The sequence below is a fragment of the Dendropsophus ebraccatus genome, chromosome 3 (assembly GCF_027789765.1).
Source record: "Dendropsophus ebraccatus isolate aDenEbr1 chromosome 3, aDenEbr1.pat, whole genome shotgun sequence".
In the NCBI taxonomy this organism is placed as follows: Eukaryota; Metazoa; Chordata; class Amphibia; order Anura; family Hylidae; genus Dendropsophus; species Dendropsophus ebraccatus.
Genome location: NC_091456.1, coordinates 27,538,942 through 27,565,856, shown reverse-complemented (window position 1 = coordinate 27,565,856; position 26,915 = coordinate 27,538,942). Strand labels below are relative to the sequence as shown.

The 26,915-nt window shown below is 41.9% G+C and overlaps 1 protein-coding gene across 2 annotated transcripts in view; it reads right to left on the bottom strand.

Annotated features, from left to right (window-relative positions):
- Nucleotides 1-242: 242 nt before the first annotated feature.
- PRODH (proline dehydrogenase 1) overlaps nt 243-26,915 on the bottom strand; it is a 112,677-nt gene continuing 86,004 nt past the window's right edge. For both annotated transcript variants that reach the window (XM_069961279.1, XM_069961280.1), the window contains 5 exons: nt 22,949-23,095; nt 21,367-21,542; nt 12,017-12,115; nt 6,115-6,203; nt 243-5,052 (listed from right to left, as the gene is read on the bottom strand). In XM_069961279.1, the coding sequence (XP_069817380.1) occupies nt 4,862-5,052; nt 6,115-6,203; nt 12,017-12,115; nt 21,367-21,542; nt 22,949-23,095 (702 nt within the window). In that variant the 3' untranslated portion in view covers nt 243-4,861. The remainder of the gene's footprint in view (nt 5,053-6,114; nt 6,204-12,016; nt 12,116-21,366; nt 21,543-22,948; nt 23,096-26,915) is intronic.

The following is a 26,915-nucleotide window of genomic DNA, read 5'->3' as shown; positions in this document are numbered from 1 at the left end:
TAGCCCACAGTCGCTTCCCATAGCCGCTTGCTCCACTGTGTGAACTGACAGGTCTTTCTGCAGCCGGAATTCATTGAAATCCGGCCGCAGAAAACTGACATGTCATTTTTTTCCGGCGCTGCATGGGATCACAGGATACTATGTGTGTACGCTCCGGCCGGGATCCCATTAAAAAAAAAAAGCCATGTCCCACCTCACAAAACTACGGTCTTTTTACAACAACATAGCACTTCAGAGACGTGTTTCATTTACATATTTTTTTAATTAAAGATAAAGAATTATAATTTCATGTAAAATAAACTCTTTATTAATATATCCCTGTAGCAGTTCTTTCATCTATGTCAGAACAGCAGAATTCACAGTTCCCTTTAATACAGACCACAGCATAATATCATAGCAGTTAGATAGCAGATACATAAACCATTATATATTGGCTTCAGAAGCCCTATTACCCATTATCTACTACACCGAGGTCTATTTCCACAGTAGGCACAGCATATGCTGCACATATACTAATCTATATATATATATATATATATATATATATATATATATATATGTGTATGTATATGCTTTTTCTGTGCGTCTTCAACCATTGTGGCTTTTCAATGCTTTGGTTATCTTGGGTTATCGCTTAACAGGACAAAACAAGTGCTTCTTCTGCAAAGCCTACCCCTCAGTTATTACACATATATTGGATCTAATATTACTGTGGCTATTTAAATAGATATGGCAGAGAATAAAATATTCTTAATACAGTTTTAAAATTTTATATATTGTGTAATAACTTTATTCAACAAAAAAAAAAAAAAAACTATGTGTAAAGGGCTCTCTGCTGCCACCAATGTCCGCCTTGGGAAATGCAGGGTTTTTGAGAAGCAGATTGATTTACAAAAACAAAAATAAAAGACACAGATCGACAGGTTCTGAAAGCCACAACCAAAGTTGTAAAATCACAAGGAAAGGATCGGGGGAGAAAACGGACCAGAGCACTTGTAAATCCACATAGAAAACCTCACTGGCTCTGGACAGTTCCTGTCACAGACAAAGATGGCAGCAGAGAGCACTGCGTCAGACTGAAAAGATATAGCACTTACTGCAGGACATACAGCAGTTGATAAGTACTGGAAAATTTCAGATTTTTAAATAGAAGTAATTTACAAAGCAGTGTAACTTTCTGACACCATTTGATTTGAAAACTATTTTCTCTGGTGTACCCCTTTAATAATTCTGTGGACTGATGAGCTGCCTGATCAAGTAACATACGGTCAGGTTATAGAAGTTTCACAGATCCTCTTGACTCAGATAGTGGGATATTGTTATGCCCTTTGTGTTCTTCAAGAATGAGACCAGTTTCCTGTGCTACTACCATATAGGCCGGTTCTTTTTGTAAAATAACTGGAGTGCATACACCATACTAAGGCAGGACACATTCTATAGACAAAAACAGCATTAATACACCATTACCTACTTGTAACAATTTAGACCTACAAATCAGCAGTAAGACACATTTGCTAAGGTGCTTTATAGTCTATATAAGTATAAGCGGATGTACCTAGAAACCTAATACAAATCTCAATGAAGATTATTACATGTAGTAGTAACATTGCTATACAGTAGACATTTATAGTACTCCCCTATGAGAGGACTGGCTGTAACATGGCCACAAGGAAAAACACAACTGTCCTGGCTATACATAAACCAGGGCAATGATTCTATATATATAAATATTGGGTTCCATCACTTTACATTTTACACATAATAAATACTTTAATTTCACACGTTCATATTTGCTTTTGACCTAAAACAGAAAATACTTGTAATGTTGGCCACACACGATTCACTGTAACGTCAAATAGGGGTACTGAAAAAGCTGGGCACTGTCAGGCCCTGTTCACACTGTTTCTGCATCCTGAAAGGGTAGACTTTTATTATTATTATTATTATTATTTTATAGAACATAGTTTATATTTTATATTTATATTTTATATTATTTATTTATTTATTTAGAACAGAAAAAAAAAACTACCTTTAGACCATGTTCACACATGAACTTCCGCCGTTGTTTCAAACGGTCGGTGTGTGACGTGTCAAACAACGGCTGATGTTCATGTGTGAACATGGTCTAAAAGGTAGTTTTTTTTCTGTTCTAAATAAATATAAAATATAAACTATAATTTATTAGAACAGAAAAAAGAAAAACTATCTTAAGACCATGTTCACACATGAACAACGGCAGTTGTTTGACACGGCCGGTGTGTGACGTGTCAAACAATGGTCGAGGTCTCAGATGTTCACCCGGCTGATATTGCAGTATTCGTCAGATGAACATTCGGGTGTGCCCGCACTCCAGTTAGCCATAGAGAACAATGTAAAGTATGGCCGGGAGTAAGGCCGTACTTTACATTGTGAGAAAAGGCTACCCAAAATAGACATGGGAGTTATTTTGTGCGGCCGTGGAGAACCACGGCTGTAGTGTATATGGAGTGTAGACACTCCAGCCGTGATTCCATACAGTGAAATGTAGTTGTACACTGTCATTAAACAACGGCCATTGTTGCAGTCTGCAACAACAACCGTTGTTTAATATAAAAATACATAGTGTGAATATATAGGGAACTTGTCAAACAAGAGACTGGGCACAACCCACTGTACCCCTTAGTAAAGCTTCTGATACTCACCTCCGTCTAGTGATGCTACGGTTGTCGGGAAATCGCCGCCGCTCGTCTTCCCGTTCATTATGTTAATGAGTAGAGACGAGTAAGACGTCCTTAGGAAATCACAACACAGTGATTTCCTATGATAGTTGGACTTATCTCCGCTCATTAGCATAACAAGCAACAAGACTGATATCTGTAGTGTAACCAGGACAAGAGGGTAAGTATGCAAAGCTTTATTAAGGGGTAGAGTGGGTTCTGCCCCTGTCTCCTGCCTGACAGGTTCCCTTTAAAACAGGATGCCTATCCTGCTGCAATTGACTTCTGTTCTAAAGATAAAATAAAATCGTAGGGGTATTTTAGGATTGTAAGCCTTCTGCTTCCTAGGGCTAACTTCCTGTCTTCCGAGGTGAGAGGCAGAGGGCGTAAGTATCGATCATCATATGTGGGTGACACCATATCCATGCAATGTGGCAGCAATAATGATCTCTTATATGGAGAGAATGGCTTTCACAACAGAACATCCCTCTGATCACCTACAGTCTCCTATCAGCTGGCTGTTGTTTCCAATATTCACTATTAATTGGGAGTTTCCTAACCTTAATGGGATATAAAGCTAAGTACTTAATTACATAAATCATAGAATGTGAACAGCGCTCATCAGAACTCTCACAATTTTTAAAAAATCTCCTTTAGAGTTTACTTCCAAGAAGATCTCCAAGCCGGCTGCCGATAGCGTCCGTGTGACTAGAATCAATGCTGAGCGAGACCCTTTGAACTGCAATCTTCCCGCTGCACGCCGATAAGAGCAAATTGAAATTAATGGATAACATGATTTATCACTTAAAAGTAATCAGGCACAAGTTCTGTCTGAAAGCGTTGCTAACTGTATAGTGTCTGGGGTGTGTGTATAAAACATATTCTCTAACGCTAAATCTTTTGGATTGGTAAGTATGATGCCCCATAACTGTCAGTTTATCTGACACATAGTAATTGAGCTGTGTTCACACTGTGCATTTTTGTTGCATTTTGAGACCATGTTCACACATTGTCTATTTTTTTTTTAGTACAATAACGGCCATTATTTGATTATTTGATATTGCAGTGACGGCCACCAGAGCATGTTAAACAACGGCCGTTATTCGGTACTCAAAATAATGGCCTTTGAAAATCATTTTGTGGACATAGCCTTAACATGTATTTTTTTGTTTTGGTTGGTGAACTCCTATGTTTCTCAATGAGTTCTGCAGTCAAAACAAAAAAGTATGTTAGAACCACAAGAACAATGCCCAATGTGAACATAGTCTTACACTACACATCCAACTATCTAAAAAATATATATCTGAAAATCAGAATAAGTGCCTGGAGTTTGGTTACCCCCCCACCACTTACATATGATTCAATGTAATATGGTCCCCATTTTAAAGAGGGTGTTCAGGAAAATTAACTTTTCCCCCTATCCACAGCATAGGGGAAAAGTAGGTTATTGCAGGGGGTCCAACCTCTATACCCCCCACCGATCTTCGTCTTGGGCCCCACCGTCTCTTATGAATAGAACCAAAGGTACGGCACGTGACCCACGGCTCTATTCACTCCTATGGAGCGATGGAAAAAGAAGAGTACAGCGCTCTTCTGGCATACTTGGCTCTTTCTGTTGCTCCATAGGAAAGAATAGAGCCGATGGTCGCGTGCCATACCCTTGGCTCTCTTCATAACAGAGATGTTGGGGCCCGATACGGAGATCAGTGGGGGTACAGAGGTTGGACCCCTCCGCGACCTCTGACTTTTCCCCTTTGCTATGGAATTTTTCCTGGAATACCCTTTTAACTTTAAATATATCCTCTGAATTAATGTTTGGTAAAGCTTCCCATTTTGTACATCTTGGCTTGTACATTGCAGAGTATCTAAAAGCTCTTATGTAAAATCCCTGTATATACCTGTTAATGTTAGTAGCAGCAGCGGGCAAATCTTACTGTGTGCTGTAAATCCAGTTGGCTGATACACAAGTGACGGTTCCACAAAGGTAAACGCCATAGCTGGTAATAGTATTACAAATAGTATTTCCTACTCGATGCACTACAGCAGCCCATAATGTGCATCTATCAAAGTAAATAGATAACCGATTCGCTTGATGAATACTACGGTATGGTTTATGTCACCTATATATCAATTTTGTCAGTTTCACGTCAGGTAGAAAGGTCCCTCTAGAACCTGGGGGTGTAGAATAGGTTTCCGGTCAGCAGACGTCTTTTGAATTCCGTCCAGAGAAGCTCCCGCTCTTTAGTAGCGCCTTTCATGATGCCCCGGTTCTCCTGTGCTCTTCTGGACAGGTAGGGTAGAACTTCATTGACCGGTCCATAAGGAACATATTTATAAACAGGATACCCGGCTTGTCCTGTCATAGGACCAACAGACATATGAACATACTCCCTGGCAGGTATGATTTATTCATTTTAAAACAAATATTTGTAAGGATAAGCTATGCAATTCACAACTGACTGCAAGGCTACATTTTTGCAATCCACCCTTTTCATCAGTTTTTGCAAAACAAACAAACAAAAATAAAAAACGGATGAAAAACGTATGGAAAAAAATGGATGCAGTTGTGTGCATCTGTTTAGATCCGTTTTTCCATTGACTTCCATTATAAAGAAAAAAAATGGATCAAAATGCAAATGGTTTTAAAAAAAACGGATGTGTTTTGATCAGTTTTTTTTTTTTTTTTATAACGGAAGTCAATGGAAAAACGGATCAAAACGGATGCACACAACTGCATCCGTTTTTACCATCCATTTTTTGCAGTAAAAGATGAAAAAAAAAGGATTACAAAAACGTAGTGTGGACCTAGCCTTAGCAGCCCATTAGTAGTAAAGAAAGTGACTGTATTATTCCATGGAAAAATTACCGTCCCCCCCAAAAAAACAAACAAACATTGTCTTCCCCATAATGGATACTTTTATTCTTCCCCACAGTATCTTAAAGAGGTTCTCCAATGAAAACTTGTAATAGATACAAGTAATCGACTGCAGTGGGTCCCACATCCGTGCCCCCCAGCTTCTTCTTTACTTTGAATTCAGCCATGGATCGGTACGCAACCTGTACCTCTATTTGTTCTCTTTGGAGCTGCCGGAAAAGAGCAGAGTGTTGTACTCTGCTCTCTCTGGTGGCTCCATAGAGAATGAACAGAACCGCGGGTTATGTGCAGATCGGCGGCTGTATTCAAAATAACGACGTATTCAAAATAAAAGGGGCTGATCACCGACACCCCTCCCTCGTCCGTGATCTCCTTTTTGTCCCCCTTATGCTACAGATAGGGGACAAGTAAGTTTTAATTGGAAAATCCCTTTAAGTTTGGAACACTTCCACAAACATAGTGGACACTACTTTGATTTCCCTTATTACAGAGAGCTGAGTCAGAAAAGTAATAGAATAGTTAGAAATCAATGTCAATACCTACCAAGAGGAAAACTTATCTGGTCACACATGCCGAGCAACTGTCCAAAATATACTTTTTTCTCTTCAGGATAAATACCCAGCTCGTTCATTCTGGAAGAGAAGGAAGAAAATCATTTCAACCATCGGGACTTAAATACCCAATACAATCTTTTACCGATACATTGTGTTCTTAGCTATCAGAATGAAATCATAATCTTACATTTTGCCGAGTGAATTAGACAATAAGGTCATTGTGTGCATTAACACGATCACATCAAAGTTAGCAATTATTCCTTATTCTGAAGGTGGCCTTTTGGTTGGGATTACTATGTAAAAACGGTACGGCAACAAGTTGCAGAGCCTTATCTCAGCAATTTATCATAAAGGTTACACTGATAATCTGGAGGACATAGTAAATTTCTCCTGAGGGTAGAACAATAAGGTTCACTGTGACATTTAATTTAACAAATGAGGAGAAAGAGAGAACAATGACTCAAAATCTAACTTTTTGGAACTTTTCCAGCTATAAAAACACTGGTGCACATACACGTTCCATTATGTTCCTGTTGACAGGATGGGAAGGAAATGCTTCATATGGCAGGGAGTATAATGTGAATAGCATACACCGCTGTCTTCTTTATAAAATATAACTATAATCTCTCTACTTTTCCTTTAACTTGTAGGAGCAGTCGTGATCACCTGTAACAGTCAATGTCATGGCTTCCAAACTCCAGCAGAATAGTGGTAACTTATATCTATTAGCTTAACATGAGGCCTTTTTGATAAAATTATCACATGGGGTAAAGTGAAGAGTCTATATAGAGGGAAGAGCCAATACAGAAAACAAATCCAAAAAGAAATACAAAACTGTACATTATTATTGCACTCAGCCTTAAATGAGGACAGCATAAACTAGTGACAGAAATGCTGAACAGATCGGTGTATTACATACAGAATTCTGTTCTGCTGTTCTTCTGATATGCAGGAGAATGGGGCTCATGCTACACCATTCAACCCGCCCTCCAGCTGCTGATTGACAGTTGACTGCCTATACACAGCATGGATGGATTACTACCATTCAGCAGCTGGGAGGTGGAGTTGGTTGTTGCTCACGAATATCCAGGACTATTGAGCTTACACAAATAATAGAGAGGACTACTCATTGTCTAGGTTACTGACATTGATAAGAATTGTGGTTACTACATTTGTCTTTCATAGTATGAGTAATAAGATCATAAGTATTGTAGATTGTGTCCGAGCATGAAGAGAGTATTAGCATAAGTCAGATGTGGCATCTTTTACATATAGTACATCTCCTAGTGCATACATTGAGGATCATAATTGTTAGCTGCAGGGAATAGATGGTGTTAACAAAAAAAAAAAATAATAAAATTGTACACACACACACACTCACACATAGTCCTCAACGGGGAAAAAAAAGCACAGAAAAATACAGTAGAACAAAACAAGTATACTCCCTTGCTTATTAAATAATACATAACTTTTTACTTTCTAGTTCAACATGAATAGTATTTTTTTTTCCTTTATTATTTATGATTTCTGTTGACAAAGTTCTACACATGCTAGATAGACAAAAGTATTGGAACACATTACGCCTGCAGGAGCTGTTGGGATAAACCATTCTAAATCGATAGGCAATATTACGGATTTAGTCCCCCAATTGCATTTATAACAGTTTCCACTCTTCACACAAAACCCAACCAATAATGCCTTTAGGGACCTTGCGGTGTTCCCTGGAGTACAGTCATGCTGGAACAGAAGGAGGCCTTCCCCAATTCCCAGGGTCGGGCACAGTTCGTTCAGCCTGGGAAATCTATTACAGTAAGGTGGGATGCATAAAGTATCCTTAGCTTACTGTCATGGATTCCCCATATTGGCCCTAAATAACTGTCTGGATGATGTGCATTGTCAATCTTTATACATATAGAAAACCGTATACCTGCCTCGCCTTGATCGCTGGTGGGTTATGATATCCTACTGCACTCCTAAAGTTATCCTATTACATTACACAAGTATTACTCCGCAATTACAGTGTCCCTTCAGCTTACAATTGCCTTATACAAAGTTCTTTTCTAGACCAATCTAATTTGAATCCATACTCTACATACGTCACCGACAATCTGGACCGATAGCACACGTGGCTGGCTGGAAGATCTGGGTGGGCATTTACCTGATAAGATATATCCTGTATTTTCCTGGGTATAAGACTACTTTTTAACCACGGAAAATCGTCTCAAAAGTCAGGGGTCGTCTTAAACACCGGGTGTCATCTTATAGGGTGGGTGCTAAAAAACTTTAGAACCGGACTGGAGAATCTGTGGTTACCGCATATGGTGGAGGAAGCTAAAAAGCGGCCGCATCCCTGCCATATGCGGCAACCATATGAAGGGCAGGGCAAGCTGCAGGCATCCGGGGTATGGAAAAAAGAAATACAGTAGAGTGGCGCTGTGCCCAGGAAAACCCACCTCTTTCATCCATCTGGCCCTCCCTTGTATCCTACCAGTATTACTGTACCTCCTTCTCTGCCTCTCAGATCTCACTGCTGTCTGATGTTTTTTATTTGGTGTATAATGGAAGAGGAGTAGTCTTATACGGCGAGGATATCCCAAACTCTATGGGGGAGATTTATCAAACATGGTGTAAAGTGAAACTGGCTCAGTTGCCCCTAGCAACCAATCAGATTCCACCTTTTATTTTCCAAAGAGTCTGTGAGGAATGAAAAGTGGAATCTGACTGGTTGCTAGGGGCAACTGCGTCAGTTTCACTTCACACCATATTTGATAAAATTTGATATTTTAACTAGAAAAGCTGGGGGTCGTCTTATATGCCCCAGTTGTCTTACCATTTATATAATTTACAGCCTCCGCCAGCTTTCTCACTTTAATATGTAAGGACTTGCTTCATCTGTTTTAGTTATCAGCTTATTTATATCTAATATTTGTGTTTTGCTATTTTGTACCATTGGAGGCTTCATTATTATTATAACTTGAGGGACCACTGCACTGGTCTTTATCATGATCCCTGATGCATTAGGATATCCCAGCACAATACATTGCTGCCTTTATGTATGGTTTATGTACTGAAGATAACCACGGCTACATCTGTACACAGGGGCAGTTCTAGTGTTTTTTTAGATTGCAAACATATTATCTGTTGTAAGTTTCAAAACTTTTATAGTCTTACACGGGAAGCCGCAATTGTAAGCTCCACCTTCAGAGTCCTTTTAATTATTGTATTACACAGCTGCCAATTCGGAATTATATGGTCACTGACCTTTTAACAATCGTTGCATCCAATCAATAGTTCAAGCAAACAGAAGAGATTTTGTAATGCATCTTAAACTCTTTTTCAACTTATCAGATTGGCAAGGAAAATCCTCCATCCTAAACTTATTGTTCTGTCAGAAGAACACTGCTAATGACCCGCCTCACTGAGTTATCATATATTATGCTTCTTATAAATATCTATGGAGAGGGGGCAAGGAAAGGTTAAAGAAGTTTTCTGATCGGAAATAAATGGGAAATGTATTGGAACTAGAAGTCTTGACTTCTGCCTCACAGAATGTATTTTAATTTCACTTTTTTCCCCCCAAGGAGGACTGCCCTTAAGACTTAATTTCATGAGTCAGTACAATTTCCCAGAATCACGTATAAAATCTAACTTTTATTAGATATGCATTAAAAGTAAAAAATGTGTTCTACACATATGAAATCGGCACTTCAAAACAGATCTAGGGTGTTGACCCTCTGATAGACTGGTATACTTAGGGATAGATTAGCCCAGATATATAAAGATAAAACCAGACTTCAGAAAAAAATTGCGATAAACAGGTATCTCTGTCTCAATCCAAGTCTCTACGTGTTTCACCCAGATATGTCCCTGGGATCATCGGGAGACCTTCACAAAACACAGTGGTTACTGTTTAGAGATTATATAGAATTGTTCTGTTTAAATAAATAGAAAAATCAAATAAATATAGAAAAGGGTAGGAGACAAGTGGGGGTATATATAGTGTGTATACTCTGTGTATGCGTCGGGTGTTAACCCTGGCCCGGCCTCCGATAAGCACTTGGAGCGACAGGTCAGGATAACCCCAAGACACAGACAAACCACACACACAATAGAGTCAGGAGTACACTTTTATGGTTGCAGTATTGCACGTCAGAAAATGTATGTATGACCAATAGGGATAGCAATGACCCTCAGAGACAGTCCTTTGGGGTTCAGGTTAGATACCAGTATCCTATGATGTCACAAGCCACATGTAAACATACATAACCTCTATGATAATCTATGGCAACCATGCATATACTAGCTATGTCTGCCGAGTACTAGAGGAACATCCAATCCTGGAAGATGAAAAAGGTCTCATACAGCAGGTACAATCACAGAAACTGGCAAGTGCATGAAGCATATATACTGACAGTGTTTGCCAAGACAGCCATCATGATAAGTCACAGTGCAGATATGGTGCACTCATCCCCACAGGGATTACTCACTACCCCCAACGTGCCCAGGATGGTGATTCTGGTGCACGTTGGGGGTAGTGAGTAATCCCTGTGGGGATGAGTGCACCATATCTGCACTAGTTGTAATGTGACATTACAACTAGAAGAGCTGCACGACACCAGTGGCTGTCAACCCAGGTGTGATGCTACGGGGCACGAAAAAGGGTAAGTTTAAGTAATTTTCCCGCACCCACCTGCCTGTTTTCAGTTTCATTGAACTTCTGCTTTAAATCTGTACCATCAAATATGCAGTGTGAAATACGTAGGAGATTACGTATTTGTGAAAGTACGCTAAAGGGTTAAACATTGCTTCAAAAGCAGGGCCGTATTTACCACTAGGCACCTGTGGTCCGATGCCTAGGGCAGCACCTTACAGGGGGCAGCACCAGGGAGCAGGGGGAAGGAAACAACTTTTTTTTGTTTTTTATTTTTTAGTCTCCTACCTCCTGTTTATACTTGCCAATAAATCTGGTGTCTTTTCGAAGGGGGGGAAGTGGGGTGTATGGTGGTATGTTGTGATGGGGTTATCCAGTCACTGTATGGTGGTATTGGTCAGGTCTGGTATGGTGGTGTTATCCAGTCACAGTATGGTGGTATTGGTCATGTCTGGGATGGTGGTGTTATCCAGTCACAGTATGGTGGTATTGGTCAGGTCTGGTGTGGCGGTGTTATCCAGTCACAGTATGTCGGTATTGGTCCGGTCTGGAATGGCAGTGTTATGCAGTCACAGTATGGTGGTATTGGTCAGGTCTGGTATGGCGGTGTTATCCATTCACAGTATGGCGGTATTGGTCAGGTCTGGAATGGCAGTGTTATCCAGTCACAGTATGGTGGTATTGGTCAGGTCTGGTATGGCGGTGTTATCCATTCACAGTATGGCGGTATTGGTCAGGTCTGGTATGGTGGTGTTATCCAGTCACAGTATGGTGGTATTGGTCAGGTCTGGTGTGGTGGTGTTATCCAGTCACAGTATGGTGGTATTGGTCAGGTCTGGTGTGGTGGTGTTATCCAGTCACAGTATGGTGGTATTGGTCAGGTCTGGTATGGCGGTGGTAAATGTGACGCCTGGAGCCATTTAGAAACTAGAAAATCATGATGCTAATTGGTGAGAGAAGATGGGGCGTCTTCAGATTTAGTGCCTAGGGCAGCAGCAGCTGTTAATACGGCCCTGCTCACAAGGTAGCCATTTACAGGTGGCACTGGAACTGTCAGTCATTTATTGCCATCTTGGCCGGCTACCCATGATTGGGGGCCTGTTAATGCAAGGTTTGGCATCAGTGAGATTATGATCTCCTGTAAAATTATTCCTTTTATGAACTAAATCCAATAGTCATACATGCTAGCCAGAGTCCATTCAATAAAGGCAATCCATAAAGAAACGAACACGCTACCTACCTTTTCAGAGTGAATTTTACGGTATCTTCATTGTGAGAGGCCACCATCACATTTGCTTTACGATTGTGCCGAATCTCCTCCAAGACATAATCAAGGCATCTGTTATATAAAATGGCAATAATCAAAACTCACAATGGTCTCCATGATTTCACGCGGAATTATACACCTACCAAAGGGATATTTTCTATTCAGATACTGATTTTTTTTCTCTCTCCCCAGAAGGTTAATATATTAAGATAAGAAAATGCTATTTTTTAGAGACGCAATGTCCTAAAACCATTTTTGAAATTATGAACCGGAGACGGTTACATTTAAAACAGTGATATTATTAAAAGCACTTTTCTTGTGCCGGTTCTGATTTATATGAAAAGAATAAATTACAGTTTATCAAAGTAAATTCAGTTCTTTCCACATAGGTCAATGTACATTAACATTATAAAGAACTATTTAAATAGCAAATAAAATCGCATCAAAAATAATTGGCTGCACCTCGAGCGATGATGTATTCGTAATTTTCTAGCATATATAGATTTGCGGTTATTTCAGATAGGAGGAGGTGAACTACCATTCTATGAGCTAGAAAAAAAATTGCAGAACTATTGGAGTAGCTCCAATTTTGACAGACCTCTGTAGTTCTGGTCTTACGTTTACAGCCACTTATGTGAATGGCCACAATGTCATACTTACTTCCCCTGTAGCATCAGTCTCATGGGGCATAGCTTTTGGCAAAATTCCCGGTTTGCTTGGGGTATTGGAAGAGCGACCTCTTATCAGATAGAAGCTCCCCCATTGGGCCAATCAGTGAATCATGTATTGTGTTGATTCTCACATTGCAGGTGTGTGACATATCCTGTGTTCCAAGTAAAGTTGTGATTGTGCGCTGGTCTTATAGATAATTTAGCAAAACTTCCACCTCAGTTTCCTAGATTGTCATCCCACTGCGAGTATGTCAAATTCAGCGCCATTAACCCCAGCGGCCCAGGAACATACTGTACTGGATCCGGCTTGCTTCGGGGGCTCCCAGTGGGCAGCCAATCAGTGCGCTGTGGTTCAGTAAAATACTAACACCTTGTGTAAGTAACTGGTTGAAAAGGTACAGCGCCGCTGCCAGGGATTGGCTGAACAGTCAGCCAATCACTGGCCACAGCACTGTCCCATCTTAGTCAGTGATTGGCTGAACGGGCTGGGGTCAGCTGAAGACACCAGAGAGCCGGAGAAGGACACCGGGGGGAGAACGGACAGGCAAGAAAATTTGTTTCTTTTTTTGGATGTCATCTCTCCAAACTTGTTCCGAACTAATCTCGGTTCAGGAAGTTTGCATTACTCATCTCTAGACTCTACCCTTCAAATCCTTCTAGTTTATGGTTCTGCAATTGTCCCATAGAAATGTGCAAACTACCTGTAGTACCCATTAAATGCCTTGACCTTAAAAGGCAAATCTCGGAGCCCTAGTAAATATCACATTGGAGTACAGAGGTAGCAGCAAATGCAATGATCTCAGAGACAAGGTGAGAACCCATTGCTCCGATTTAGACTTAGAAATGTGATGTACTCCTAAAGGTTGTATAAAAAGGTTCATCAATGTGACTACTGGGAAAAGTAAAGGAGAGTAGAGTAGAGAAGAGCAGAGCTGGCAGGAAACAATGTGGCTGGCACATCCAAGCAGTGCTGCAGAATGTTGATGCACGTCACCAGGCACTCATATCAGGGTTTGCTCCAAGTTTTTGTGGGCCCCCAGGTGACAGAGCCTCAGTGGGCCCCACATCCATCCACAATGCACCCATCATCCACACACTATACACAATCACTTTAAACATCTCTTAACATAAACAAACATACATTATTGACACAGACACTGACTGACACACTCAGACACTAACACAGTGCTTACAGCTCAGTCTTCTCCCTCTTCCTCTCTGTCAGGCTGCTCTCCACACTGTAAGGTTGAGGACTTGCAGGTCATGTGATCAGGTCCTTCACCTTTCTCTCTGTGCAGGTGGTGCTCAGTGTCCCGTGTCTTCTGATGTTCAGCCAGCTCACCCTGCACTACAGTGAGCAGACTGAACATTAAAACACCAGGGACCCTTCTTTGTGCCCCTAGAGGCACTGTGGGCCCCGACACTTGCCCGGGTAAGCCCTGGGCCGACGCCGGCCCTGCCCCGACCCATATAATTTGTTAGGTTATGCTACTGCCTTAGTGTATGATCACACAATATTTTTGTCGTATTTTTGACTCGGCAAAACGTTGTGTGAACATACCCTTAACATCAATAGTTTCAAAGTTTTAATTTTTTGGAAATCAAGAACCTATTTGCCGCTTTTAATATTAGGAGAATAATAGAAGTTATAAAAGGGACCATTACATTATATCACATGTTCTCGCACAACGGTGCTGCATACAAAATAACCTGTTCTCTTGGAATTAGTATCCAAATTCTCATTTTTGGGCAGCACCTGTGAAACGTAGCCCAGACACTGCACAGAGTCTCTCTTTTTGGCTCCAATACACATCGCTAGCAGTAATGAAACTAATCCAGAAGATGTTATTACTAAACTGTAATAAGCCGTTCTCTACAGCCTGAATGCGCTATAAAGCATATGTCCTCGACTTTCAACCAGAATGTAAAGCACGCCCTTGTTCCTGATAAGTGGGCTACAAACACTTGCTGTGCGTATAATAATTAGCACAAATGGCACCTACTGTACCGCAGATTAAAGGGCTCGAATAGTGTTTTATGGTCGGAACGGTGTTAAACTGTAACTGGAGTTTAAAATGAAAAATCACTGTAGTTATAAGCAGCATTAGACGTCATTCCACCGCACCACATTTCAAGAGGATTGTTTTACCCAGGATATTTGTATTTGAAGCTTCTAGATTTACTCAATAAACACATTAGCTTAGGAAGTCAGCTTTGCATTGCTTTGCCAGCTCCATAGGTACCAATGTCATTTACAATAACTAAATACATTATGAACGCTACACTGGATAGGTCTCATTCTCCCTACTCTGGGATTTGGGTACACCCAGGTTTTCCCTTTTATCATCATGGCTAGATGAAGGCCACTAATCCTTGTTCTGTCTTAAAGTGTCACCAGTGTTGGACTGGGGTACCTTGGGCCCACCAGAGAATATTTTATTCTAGGGGCCCACCCTACATACACCAGATATACCCAGCGCCAAACCTTTCACAGTACTTTAGGGACTTTGCACAGTGCTGTGTATGTGACCGGCAATGCTCACCCACTGTTAGTAACTGGTCAGACACTATGCTAGGGATGGGGAACCTTCGGTCATTCAGCTGTTGCAAAACTACAATTCCCATCATGCCTGGACAGCCTTCGGCTGTCCAGGCATGATGGGGGTTGTAGTTTTGCAACAACTGGAAGGCCGAAGGTTCCCCATCCCTGTTCTTGTGTAAAGGAGCTGTCCAGGCATGATGGGAGTTGTAGTTTTGCAACTGCTGGAGGGTCGAAGGTTCCCCATCCCTGCTCTATGCAAACAGCACAGCCGTTCACTTAAAGGGGTACTCCAGCAGGGGGGGCACTTTTTTACTGGGACCAGGGACGAGGTGGCTGAGGGAAAAGACGTCGTCTCACCTCCCTGGTTCCAGCAGCAGGTCCCGCATCGCGGCCCTCCGATGCCCGGTTCCCGGCTGCTTCCTGGTGTCTGACGCGGGCCCGAGAGGTGACGTCTCAGGTCCGCTCAGCCAGTCAGTGAAGGAAGCGTGATCCTTTTTAAGTCTCGGGCCCGCGTCAGACACCAGGAAGTGGCTGGGAACCGGGCACCAGAGCGCCGCAATGTGTGACCCGCCGCTGGAACCGGGGAGGTCCCACCAAAAAAGTGCCCCCCCTGCTGGAGTACCCCGTTAAGTTTCTTCAAAGGTGAAGTCCCATGAAACTAACTGGGGGATTATATGTCATCCTGAAGCTGCTAAAAAGGGATGCAGACCTCCTGCTCAGGGGCCCACCGGGGGATTCCCCTGCTCCCCTGTGGACCAGTCCGAGTCTGAGTGTCACTGTCATCATAAAAAAAAAAACTTTTGACATATCAAAAGTTTTGATTGGTCTGGGTCTGAGTGTTTAGACCTGCACTGGTCAGAAGGAGCGGGGAGAAGACCGCGCTAAGCGGTCATGTGATCAGTCGACTCATAATGTAAGTCTATGGAGCCCAACTGATTATGCTGGAGCAGGTGCACTGTAGTGCGGTCTTCTCCAGGCTCGTTTTGACAATCGGTACAGGTCTGAATGCTCAGACTGGGGCCGATCAAAACTTTTGACATGACTATGACATGTCAAAAGTTTTCTATGACGACAGTAACAATTTAAAATTATGGACATCCAGTAAATTAAATTCATACATACGTACCTGCTGATAAATGCCAGTGGGGGGCATCTTTTTGTCCTCTGTGGCACCATCTTAGAGTAAAGCAAATGTGTCAATCAGTCCTTTTGGTGCACTGGCCCTGTTCCTTAGCCCCTCCCGCTCGGATGTCGCCTTTTACTGGCTACTTACGCATAGATGAATATGTATAAGTGGGAGAGGATGTATGATCCAGAGGGCGGGATGGTACACCAAGGGGACGCCACCAGAGCACCAAAAGGACTAATTTGCATATTTGCTTTATATCCAATTATTTAAAAATGGCGCAATGGACAACAATAAGACCGTCTCTGGGATCTGTAGCTCTGATGGTACAGGTACTTATCAGAAGCTTTGCATGTATGAACCTGCTGATAGATTTCTTTAAAGAGGAACTGTTGGCTGTTGTTGGTTTTATAAAAGGTAGCTGGTAGAGTTAACCCTTTGAGGACCAGGCCCAAAATGACCCAGTGGACCGCGCAAATTTTGATCTTAGTGCTTTCGTTTTTCCCTCCTCCCCTTCTAAGAGCTCTAGCACTCTCAGTTTTCTATCTACAAGCCATGTAAGTGCTTGTTTTTTACAGGAATAGTTGTACTGTGTAATGGCGTCATTCATTTTACCATAACATGTATGATGGAATTCCAAATATATTATTTATGAAGATATAAATAGGTGAAATCGTAAGAAAGAATGCAATATGGTAACGTTTGGGGGGTTCCTGTGTCTACGTAATGCACTATATGGTAACAGCGACATGACACTATTATTCTATAGGTCAGTCCGAACACAACTATATGCAGGTTACACAGATTCTCTAATGTTATATATATTTTTTTTTATGAAATCCTTTTTTTTGGCAATTAAATATTAATAAAATGGGCCTATTGTGATGCTTATAACGGTTTTATTTTTTCACCTATGGGGCTGTATGGGGTGTCATTTTTTCCGCCATGATCTCTAGTTTTTATTAATACCATATTTGTGAAGATCGGACGTTTTGATCACTTTTTATTGATTCTTTTAAATATATAATGTAACATAAAATCGGTAATCTGCGCACTTTTTCCCCTCTTTTCGTCTACGCCGTTTACCGGTCGCAATGACGCTTGTTATATTTTAATAGATCGGACAATTACGCACGCTACGGTATATTATATGTTTATCTATTTATTCATTTTTATATGTTTTATTTATATAATGGGAAAGGGGGGTGATTTAGACTTTTATTGGGGGAGGGGTTTTGGGGTAGTGTAATAGTGTTTTGAACTCTTTTTTTTTTACACATTTGAAGTCCCTTTGGGGGACTTGTACATAGATTAGTCTGATTTCTACACTGATGAATGCTATGCCATAGGCATAGCATTGATCAGTGTTATCGGCGATCTGCTCATTGAGCCTGCCTGTGCAGGCTTAGAGTAGCAGATCGCCGATCGGACCGCACGGAGGCAGGTGAGAGACCTCCTGCAGTCCGTTTTACCGATCGGGACCCCCGCAGTTACACTGCGGGGGTCCCGATCGGTAAGTGACAGGGGACTCCCCCTGTCACTTACACTTAAACGCTGCGGTCGCGGCGTTTAAGGGGTTAGAACACGCGGCAGCGCGATCGCTGCAGCGTGTCATTACCGGTGAGGTCCCGGCTGCTCACTGCAGCCGGCCCCCACCTCCTATGAAGCGCGCTCCGCTCCGGAGCGCGCTTCATAGCGGGAATAACACCCATGACGTAAGGTTACGTCATGGGTCGTCTGGGGACAGACTTCCATGACGTAACCTTACGTCCAGGGTCGTCTAGGGATTAAAGGAGAAGTCCGGTAAAATTTTTTATTGAAGTATTATATTGCCCCCCAAAAGTTATACAAATCACCAATATACACTTATTACGGGAAATGCTTATAAAGTGATTTTTTTTCCCCTGCACTTACTACTGCATCAAGGCTTCACTTCCTGGATAACATGGTGATGTCACTTCCTGGATAACATGATGACGTCACAACCCGACTCCCAGAGCCGTGTGGGCTGTGGCTGCTGGAGAGGATGATGGCAGGGGGACACTGAGGGACACAGGGCACTGGAGGGACACTAATCATCCCTCTGCCATCATCCTCCAGCAGCCACAGCCCGCACAGCTCTGGGAGTCGGGTCGTGACATCACCATGTTATCCAGGAAGTGACATCACTATTTTATCCAGGAAGTGACATCACCATGTTATCCAGGAAGTAAAGCCTTGATGCAGTGGTAAGTGCAGGGAAAAAAGCACTTTATAAGCATTTCCCATAATAAGTGTTTATTGGTGATTTGTATAACTTTTGGGGGGCAATACAGTACTTTAAAATACACCGTAAGGTTCTCATTTAGTAGTGCCCTAGGTTCCACTGTTGCAAGCTGCACCTCACACCTATGGCTGATACTAGTGCCTCTCGGCTGCATAAAAAACAGCAGAATTCTGTGTATGAATTGATCAAGCCACACTGACCCATGTGTATCAGATACCGGCACGAGGTACATGGGGCAGTATGGCTTGATCAATTCATACACAAAATTCTGATGTGTTTTTTATTTAGCCTAGGGGCACTAGTATCAGCCATAGGTGTGAGGTGCAGCGCTCTTTTTCTTCCCTGAACCGCATTTTGTTTCTCTCTTTTCTCCGTGTATTGCACTCCTCCTGGTGAGACCCACATGACCGCAATAAGCAGGAGACACCTGAGTGCACATGGTTTTAATCCCTCCTGTCTTTTCCCATTCTGTCTGCAGCAGCTATGGTGAGCGCAATAACTCATCCAGACTTGTGCTGTTTGGGGGCGACCTTCTCCGCCGGCGGTGCTGGCTGGGTTCTGGTGTGGTGTTTTTGGGTCTGGTCCTGTGGCATGGGGGTCGCAGGGCCGTCCCATGGCCCCCGTTCCCTGACTGTGCACGCCTGCGGGGTTGGTGGCCGCTGACTGGCACGGTGTGGACTTAGTGTAGGGACCCATGTGTATCAAATACCTGCACGATGGTACATGGGGCAGTGGGGCTTGATCAATTCATACACAAAATTCTGATGTGTTTTTTATTTAGCCTAGGGGCACTAGTATCAGCCATAGGTGTGAGGTGCAGCGCTCTTTTTCTTCCCTGAACAACAGTCAGTATAGTGTTAGCAAACTTAAAGGGAACCAATCAGCCTGTTTGAGCTGATATGGTTCCCTTGAGCATTGTTTAAAGCACCTGTAGCGGCCCCGGCACGTACCGGCCACGGCTGCAGCAGGTGCTTTATAACAGAGAAAATAACTTTTATTCCCTGGCTCGTGACTAGATACGAGCGGGGAAGTAGTCATGGTGGGCGGCTCCCCGCTTGTCACTGCGCACTACCTGTTAGTGCGCTCAGAGGGGATGATTGACAGGCAGAGAGGTCCGTTACTGGCCTCTCTGCCTGTCAATCATCCCCTCTGAGCGCACTGACAGGCAGAGCGCAGTAACTAGATACGAGCGGGGAGCCGCCCACCATGACTACTTCCCCGCTCGTATCTAGTCACGAGCCAGGAAATAAAAGTCATTTTCTCCGTTATAAAGCACCTGCAGGCCGGAAGATGCATGCAATAGACACGTGAAACAGTCTGTCGCCTTGAACGCTCCTGCACTCCCCTCCCCACATAAGCTATATGGAATTACAATAAACAGATTGAGTTGCAGCAGAACCTGTGAGTGCAAGCACTTTTTCTTTTATCTATTATTACACCTTAGACCTACATTTAATTTTTGGCTATAATAAGCATTTTACATTTTTTCAGAGTTCCTCTTTCAGTGCAGAATACTAAAAGCACTTCAAGGGATGGAGAAGGCCAGTGAGAAGGAATAATATCCGCAACATAAAAAAGGAACCAAAAACTGGATGTTGTATTATGCTAATAAGTAATTTACTCATCATCCTCCCATTCAAATTAGTTTTCATACAGCTGGCTGATTAACTGAGCGGTGCGCAACTGGACGGATTCTTGGCAGTTTGATATAGATTTTTTTTATTATTATTTATCTGGCAAGGATTTTGGCTGTATCTGTATAAAACAAAGTATATGCTTGACATTTAGAGGCTGCTGTTGCCCTAGGCTATTCTTGCAAATAAAAATAATGTGAAGGGAAAAAAAAGAAAAAGAAAAAAGAAACGGTGTTTAAAAATAATTTCACGAGCGACTCATTTAGTGAGGTCATTGGGATATCTACATACAGATATTAACGTCTTTATTTTTTCCCCCGTAAGCTGCCAGTTTATTCCATCAGGGACCCAGAATACGGATTAAATATTTCAGGAAGCTGAATAAAGCAGAGCTGAAGTGACACGATGATAAACTACGCCTGATTTACTACTAGAAAAATGCAATAAATAGGTAAATCAGATAGATTAGTCTCTGTATATTGGGAGATAAAAAGAAAGAGAAAAAAAAAATGTATGTCTCATGCAGCTTTCAGCATTAGCCAACACATATGGACTACTCACAAAAAGTTAGGGATATTTGGCTTGCGGGTGAAATGTATGGAAAAACATAAAACGTTCACTTTATAGTGATGTTCTATCATGAAAGTAAGGCATTTAAAGTAGAAGCAGCCCCCCTGTCCATGTCAGGAACTGTCCAGATCAGGAGAGGTTTTCTATGGGGATTTGCTACTGTTCTGGACAGTTCCTGACATGGACAGAGGTGGCAGCAGAGAGCACTGTGTCAGAGTGTCACACCACTTCCTGCAGTGCATACAGCAGCTGATAAGTACTGGAAGACTGGGGATTTTTAAACAGAAGTAAATTATAAATCTATATAAAACTTTCTGGTACCAGTTGATTGTAAAGAATTTTTTTTCATCCCCTTTAAGTGAGGGTTTATAATTCAGACACAATCACTCATATGTATGATACACAGAACCAATGATTAATTCCTGCATGTTTTCAGTATAAGTCAGATTTTATGAAAGATGAAATAGCATAGTTGTCAGAATACTACAATGTACAATGGTCTGTATACACTCACCTATGATACATCTCATTAGTCTTCTCATATGTGGGATTGATGGGATCCTCATAGCCCACCTCTGCTGCACGGCTCCTCTCTTGCTGCATGTAAGCCCCTCTTACAAGCTTAGCACCAAAATCCCAGCCCTCTCGGCGAGACAGCTCTACATCAGAAGTCACATTGTCATATGCTTCCTGCAAAAGGAGGAGACTGTGATCAGTCTCTAGCTTCTAGCTTCTAACTTAAAATATCACTTTTATTCATGTGAATTTGCACTACTGCGTTAAAGGGGTACTCCATTGATTTTTTTTCCTTTCAAATTAACTGGTGTCAGAAAGTTACAGTATATAGATTTGAAATTTTCTTCTATGTAAAAATCCTAAGCCTTGCAGTATTTATCAGCTGCTGTATGTCCTGCGGGGAGTGGTGTATTCTTTCCTGACAGTGCTCTCTGCTGCCACCTCTGTCCATGTCAGGAACTGTCTAGAGCAGGAGAGTTTTTTTATGGGGATTTGCTACTGTTTTGGTCAGTTCCTTTCAGGAACAGAGGTGGCAGCAGAGAGCACTGTGTAAGGGTATGTCCACACTACGGAAAGTATCTTCCTTCCACGCTCCCACTTGAATTTCCGCCGGTTTCCATAGGCTCCATTCTATGGTCAGACGGATTCCGCCGGCCACCCGAAGAATGGACCTGTTCATTCTTTAGGGGGGGATTGCTGAATCTGCCTGATCATGGAATGTTATCTATGGGACGGACAGAGTGTGAAGCGGGAGCGCAGGGACGAGCAGCGGAATCCAAGTTATCCGCATGATTTTGCATAGTGTGGATATACACTTAGACTGGAAAGAATACACCACTTTCTGCAGAACATACAGCAGCTGATAAGTATTGGAAGCCATAATTTTTTTAAAAAAATACAGTATATAACTTTATGAAACCCGTTGATTTGAATTTCCTTTTCTCGCCGAAGTACCCCTTTGACCGTGAAGGCTCAATACGTTTGTATGATGAAAGTAATCTTTTCCATGTCCAGAACTTGTCAGTGCGGATGTGAGAAAAAGAATTGTCACCTATTACATGTCACTTGGTATTACAGTGGCAGGTTTATAGAAAGCACATATCTAGTACAACAGTATCCGGTTATTATAGATATTACTTTGGATCATTCAGTACCTCCGGTATGCCAAAAGAATAAAAAAATAAAAATAAAAAAAATAAGTCTTTCTCACAAAGATAATCAATGTTTCCATCCACACACTCAATGGATTTTGCTTCATTTCTTAGTTATCACATCCGTGCTGCAGGGTGCATGATCGCTGCGGCGTCTCTAAGGTTTACCATCCAGAATGGGGGCCTATTGGAGGGAGAGCCGGCTGCAATATCTAATAAACAAGCTAAAATCCACTGAATGAATAAATTGAAGAATTGATCATCTGTTAGCGAGGCCTAATTGCATTTTTCTCTACAAACCAGGAGGCCGACTCTAAATTCACCCAGGAATATAAGGCGATGTAATCCTTGTAGAAGGCGTCTTCTAATTTCCAGGAAAACCTTGTTGTTGTGCAGAGCAGTAATGGTCATTGATATGCAGCCGCTCACCTTTAAGTAGCACTGGTAGGTGTTGAAGATAATGGGATTGTCCTTATTAAATTTACGTTGCATTTCCAATGTCAAACGGCTGATTGCGGGTTGGAAATAGGTCTGCTCTGCATCGACCATCAGCCGAACACCTGTTTCTAAAGCTTTCTAGGGGAAAAAAAGCAGAAATGTAGCAATGTTTTGTAAAGGCGTAAAATAGGGAAATGATAAAAAAAAGAAGAAGAAAAGAAACTTTGACCAATCCCTTTTCCTGTATTACAATATACTTGTTGACACCATGTCATCCACCCACCATTTAAAGGGGTGTTCCAGGAAAAAAAAAAAAATCAGCTTTTCCACTATCCACAGGAAGGAGTTCGTGGGGGGTCCGACCTCTGTACCCCCCACAGATCTTGGTATCGGGCCCCAGCTTCTGTATTAGGAATAGAGCGGCCAGTACAGCACTTGACCCGCAGCTCTATTCATTCCTATGGATTCACCGGAAAGAGCCGTGTAAGGTGGAAGAGCACTTTTTTGGCTCTTTCTAGCAGCTCTATACAATACTATGGAGCTTCCGGAAAGAGCAGAGTAAGCTGTAAGAGTGCTGACGGTAAGAGCATAGTATAGCGCTTTTCCAGCGTACTCGGCTCTTTCTGTCGTTCCATAGCAATAAATAGAGCAACAGGTCACGTTCGGTACCCGCAGTTCTATTAATTTTGCAGAAGATCGGGCCCCATACAGAGATCAGCGGGGGGTGCAGAGGTTGGACCCACCATGATCTCCTTCTTCTAGGGGAAAAGTTGAATTTTCTTGAAATACCCCTTTAAGGCAGTATTCATATTGGGTCATATACCGTATCCAACTTCTCCAGATGCCAGGGGCTGCCGTGCACTGATTGGCTGAGCGGGACCGGAGCCGGGAGCCTGACATGCAGCCGTGTCGCCGAGCAGGTAATGTATGCTCTCGGCGGCGGGCTAACGCACATACAGCGGGATGAATGGGACTGGATCTGCAGCGGATCTCGCTGCGAATCCGCAGCATAAAATCAGCTGCGGATTTGGTAGGTGTGAAGGCACCTTTAATAGGATTTTACTGCCAAGTGACTATTTGGGTGAAGAAATGGAAATGAAATGTTAGTTCTTGGAAAGTTGTGATGGTTGGGATCCTAGAGGTCTCTCCTCCTTGTAACATAATACAAAGAAGTGTGAACAAGAGCATGGAAACATGTAATGTGAAGGACATAATGCCTACTAAAAAACCTGAACCAGGCCAACAAAATAGATCAACTAAAAGGAGAATCCCATCCAACAACTTCACTTGAAAGCGAACAAATGTTGCAACCTTCCTCTTCTCTCCGCGTGTACATTGTTGGAAACTCCAGCTCAACCTTCTTTTGTATGTTGTCACCCTGAACTAAAAGTTTCTGCTAGAAAAGAGTCCTGAGGGATCAGTTTCCTAGGGACAGAGGGAGGGACTACTACCCTAGGCTTCCCTGGAATACTCTACCCACCCTCCTCATGGGCACCACACTTACCCATATTTTCTTTGATTGTTTACCCATTGCCTAAAGGGTTTTCTGCGTCAACCTTACTTGTTCCCTATCTACAGGATACAAGTGTGAGTTTGTGGGGGGTCTGACCTCTGTGCCCCTTGGGATCTCTAGATCGCAGCCTTGGCTCCTTAGTTAAGAATGGAGCCGTGGGTTGGCACGTGACTATTCATTCTCTATGGAGCTGCTGGAGAGTACAGAGTCGAGTACAGCCGTGGACTCTCTGATGGCCCCATAGCGAATGATTACAGCTATGGGTCATGTGCCAACCATAATAATAATAATAATAATAATAATAATAATAATAATAATAATAATATTTATTTGTATAGTGCCAATAGATTTTGCAGAGCTTAAAAACAAAGGAGGGCCGATCTATAGATCCCTGGGAAGCACAGAGGTCCCCTGCAATCTTATTTGTGGGGCATATATTATCTCGTGAAAATGGCCGCCATCAGTGTTTTTAATTTTATGGGGTATAAAGCTTATTGTGGCAGATTTCTCTTCCCAATGTTGGTAAAAGATTGAGTAGAATCTACAGGCAAACTATAACAAAGTAGAGTTGAGAAAAGGAAATCAAGATTCGCTGTGAATCACGCTGTCAATTTGCTTTGTTCTGTAAAGTTAATTTCCGATGATTTGTTAAGGAAATATGCAAAAAAACAAAATGGTGGCCGCACATGCTGTCTGGAGCGTCAATGAGATTAACCAAAATCCCTAGTGCTCGTCCAATCAGCTGCAGGCCCCTCTTTGATGTCAGCACCTCCCCCTCTATATAATTCAGAGGTAACGGAGGTGGCAAGTAAGACGTGTGTGGAGGAGAGAGCAGGATGGCAGCAGGCAGTTACAGCAGAGCAGGGAGAGACTAACAGAGCGATATAGGGACAGAGAGGAGAGGAGGGCTGATTGTGGGCGATGTCAGCACCTCCCCCTCCCCCTCTATATAAGGTGGTTCGTTTATGGAGGTGGCCAGTCGGCTGTGTGTATAGAAAAGAGCAGGATGTCAGCAGCAGTTAGAGCAGAGCAGGGAGAGACTAACAAAGTGATATAGGGAAGAGAGACAGGACAGAAATTGGATTATTGACTTTTTTTAAAATTGTGATTTTCCAATATTTGCCACTTTTACAACAACATGCTTTAACAAATTCAACCTTCTGTATTAGTCCCAGTATTGTAGCTTCTATAGTTTTACCAACTGTTTTAAAGAAATTCGTTAAGATTCAACTTGTGTAACTTAACAAGTTTGACTTAAAATTTGTGAACCTCGAGAATAGTTTACGTTTATATTAATTTTTTGGTGTTTCGGACCCACTCCTGGTCTTGGCTACAAATATTGGTCTAAATGGGCCTATAAGTGCATGTACCCTGCTACATTATGTTACAGTTACTGAAAAGTACAAATATCAGAGTCACAAATGGTTAATCAACCTCTAATGTTTCGCACCACAATTCCCACAGCACACGGTTCAAACAAGCAAAACATCCACAACAACAAGCAGAACGGTTCTGTGCTTAATCTCCATCAGTGAAACAACTACTCCAATGTCATCCAATTGTATTCGGGCACGGGCCGAGGTCCCATCTCATCGGAAACTTAAGCAGCAATCATGTCGTAATTAGACAATTAATCTCTTTCTTCTTTGTGAAGGACACAATAAAGTACATACACTTAAGCGCTCCCATTTTTTTAAAGACGCTGTAAATGTCTCGGAGTCCGCTGATAACTTATGGCACCTTCAAGTAGCTGATATTGTTTTTCATCAGAGTTCAAAAGAATGTGTTTGTTTGCATTTCATTATGAACGATTACATTTCAGCATCAATGCATTTATTCAAATTAGTGCTTATTAAGGGATTTCAAAGACTTCCTGATCTAGCTGACATTTCTAAGGGCTGTTTCTACCCTTTTAGATGTGTAAAATATAGTGGCATTGATTTACTGCACCATCTGAGCCACGGTTACTGCTCGTCTTGGGGAGACGGCTTCTAAATATTAATGAGGCTGGAAGAGTCAGTGAGCACCAGCTCCTGACCAACAAGGCAGATGTAGATGTCAGGTTTTTTTTTTTTTTTTAATACAAACAACTACATAAGAGTATTTATAAAAAAAATACAGCCAAAGTCATATACATATAAGTACTATAGTATTTTATTATATTTTGAGAATTTTCTATAAAAAATAGAGAAATGCTATTCATGTTTTAGCTCAGCTGTCCTTTTATTGGAATGTAATGTATGTTTAACAAATTGATTATGAATTATTTACATATAAATTAAAGAAGTCCAGCAAATTTTTTTAATTAAAGTGTTGTATTGCCCCCCAAAAGTTATACAAATCACCAATATACACTTATTACAGGAAATGCTTATAAAGTGCTTTTTTCCCTGCACTTACTACTGCATTAAGGCTTCCTGGATAACATGGTGATGTCACTTCCTG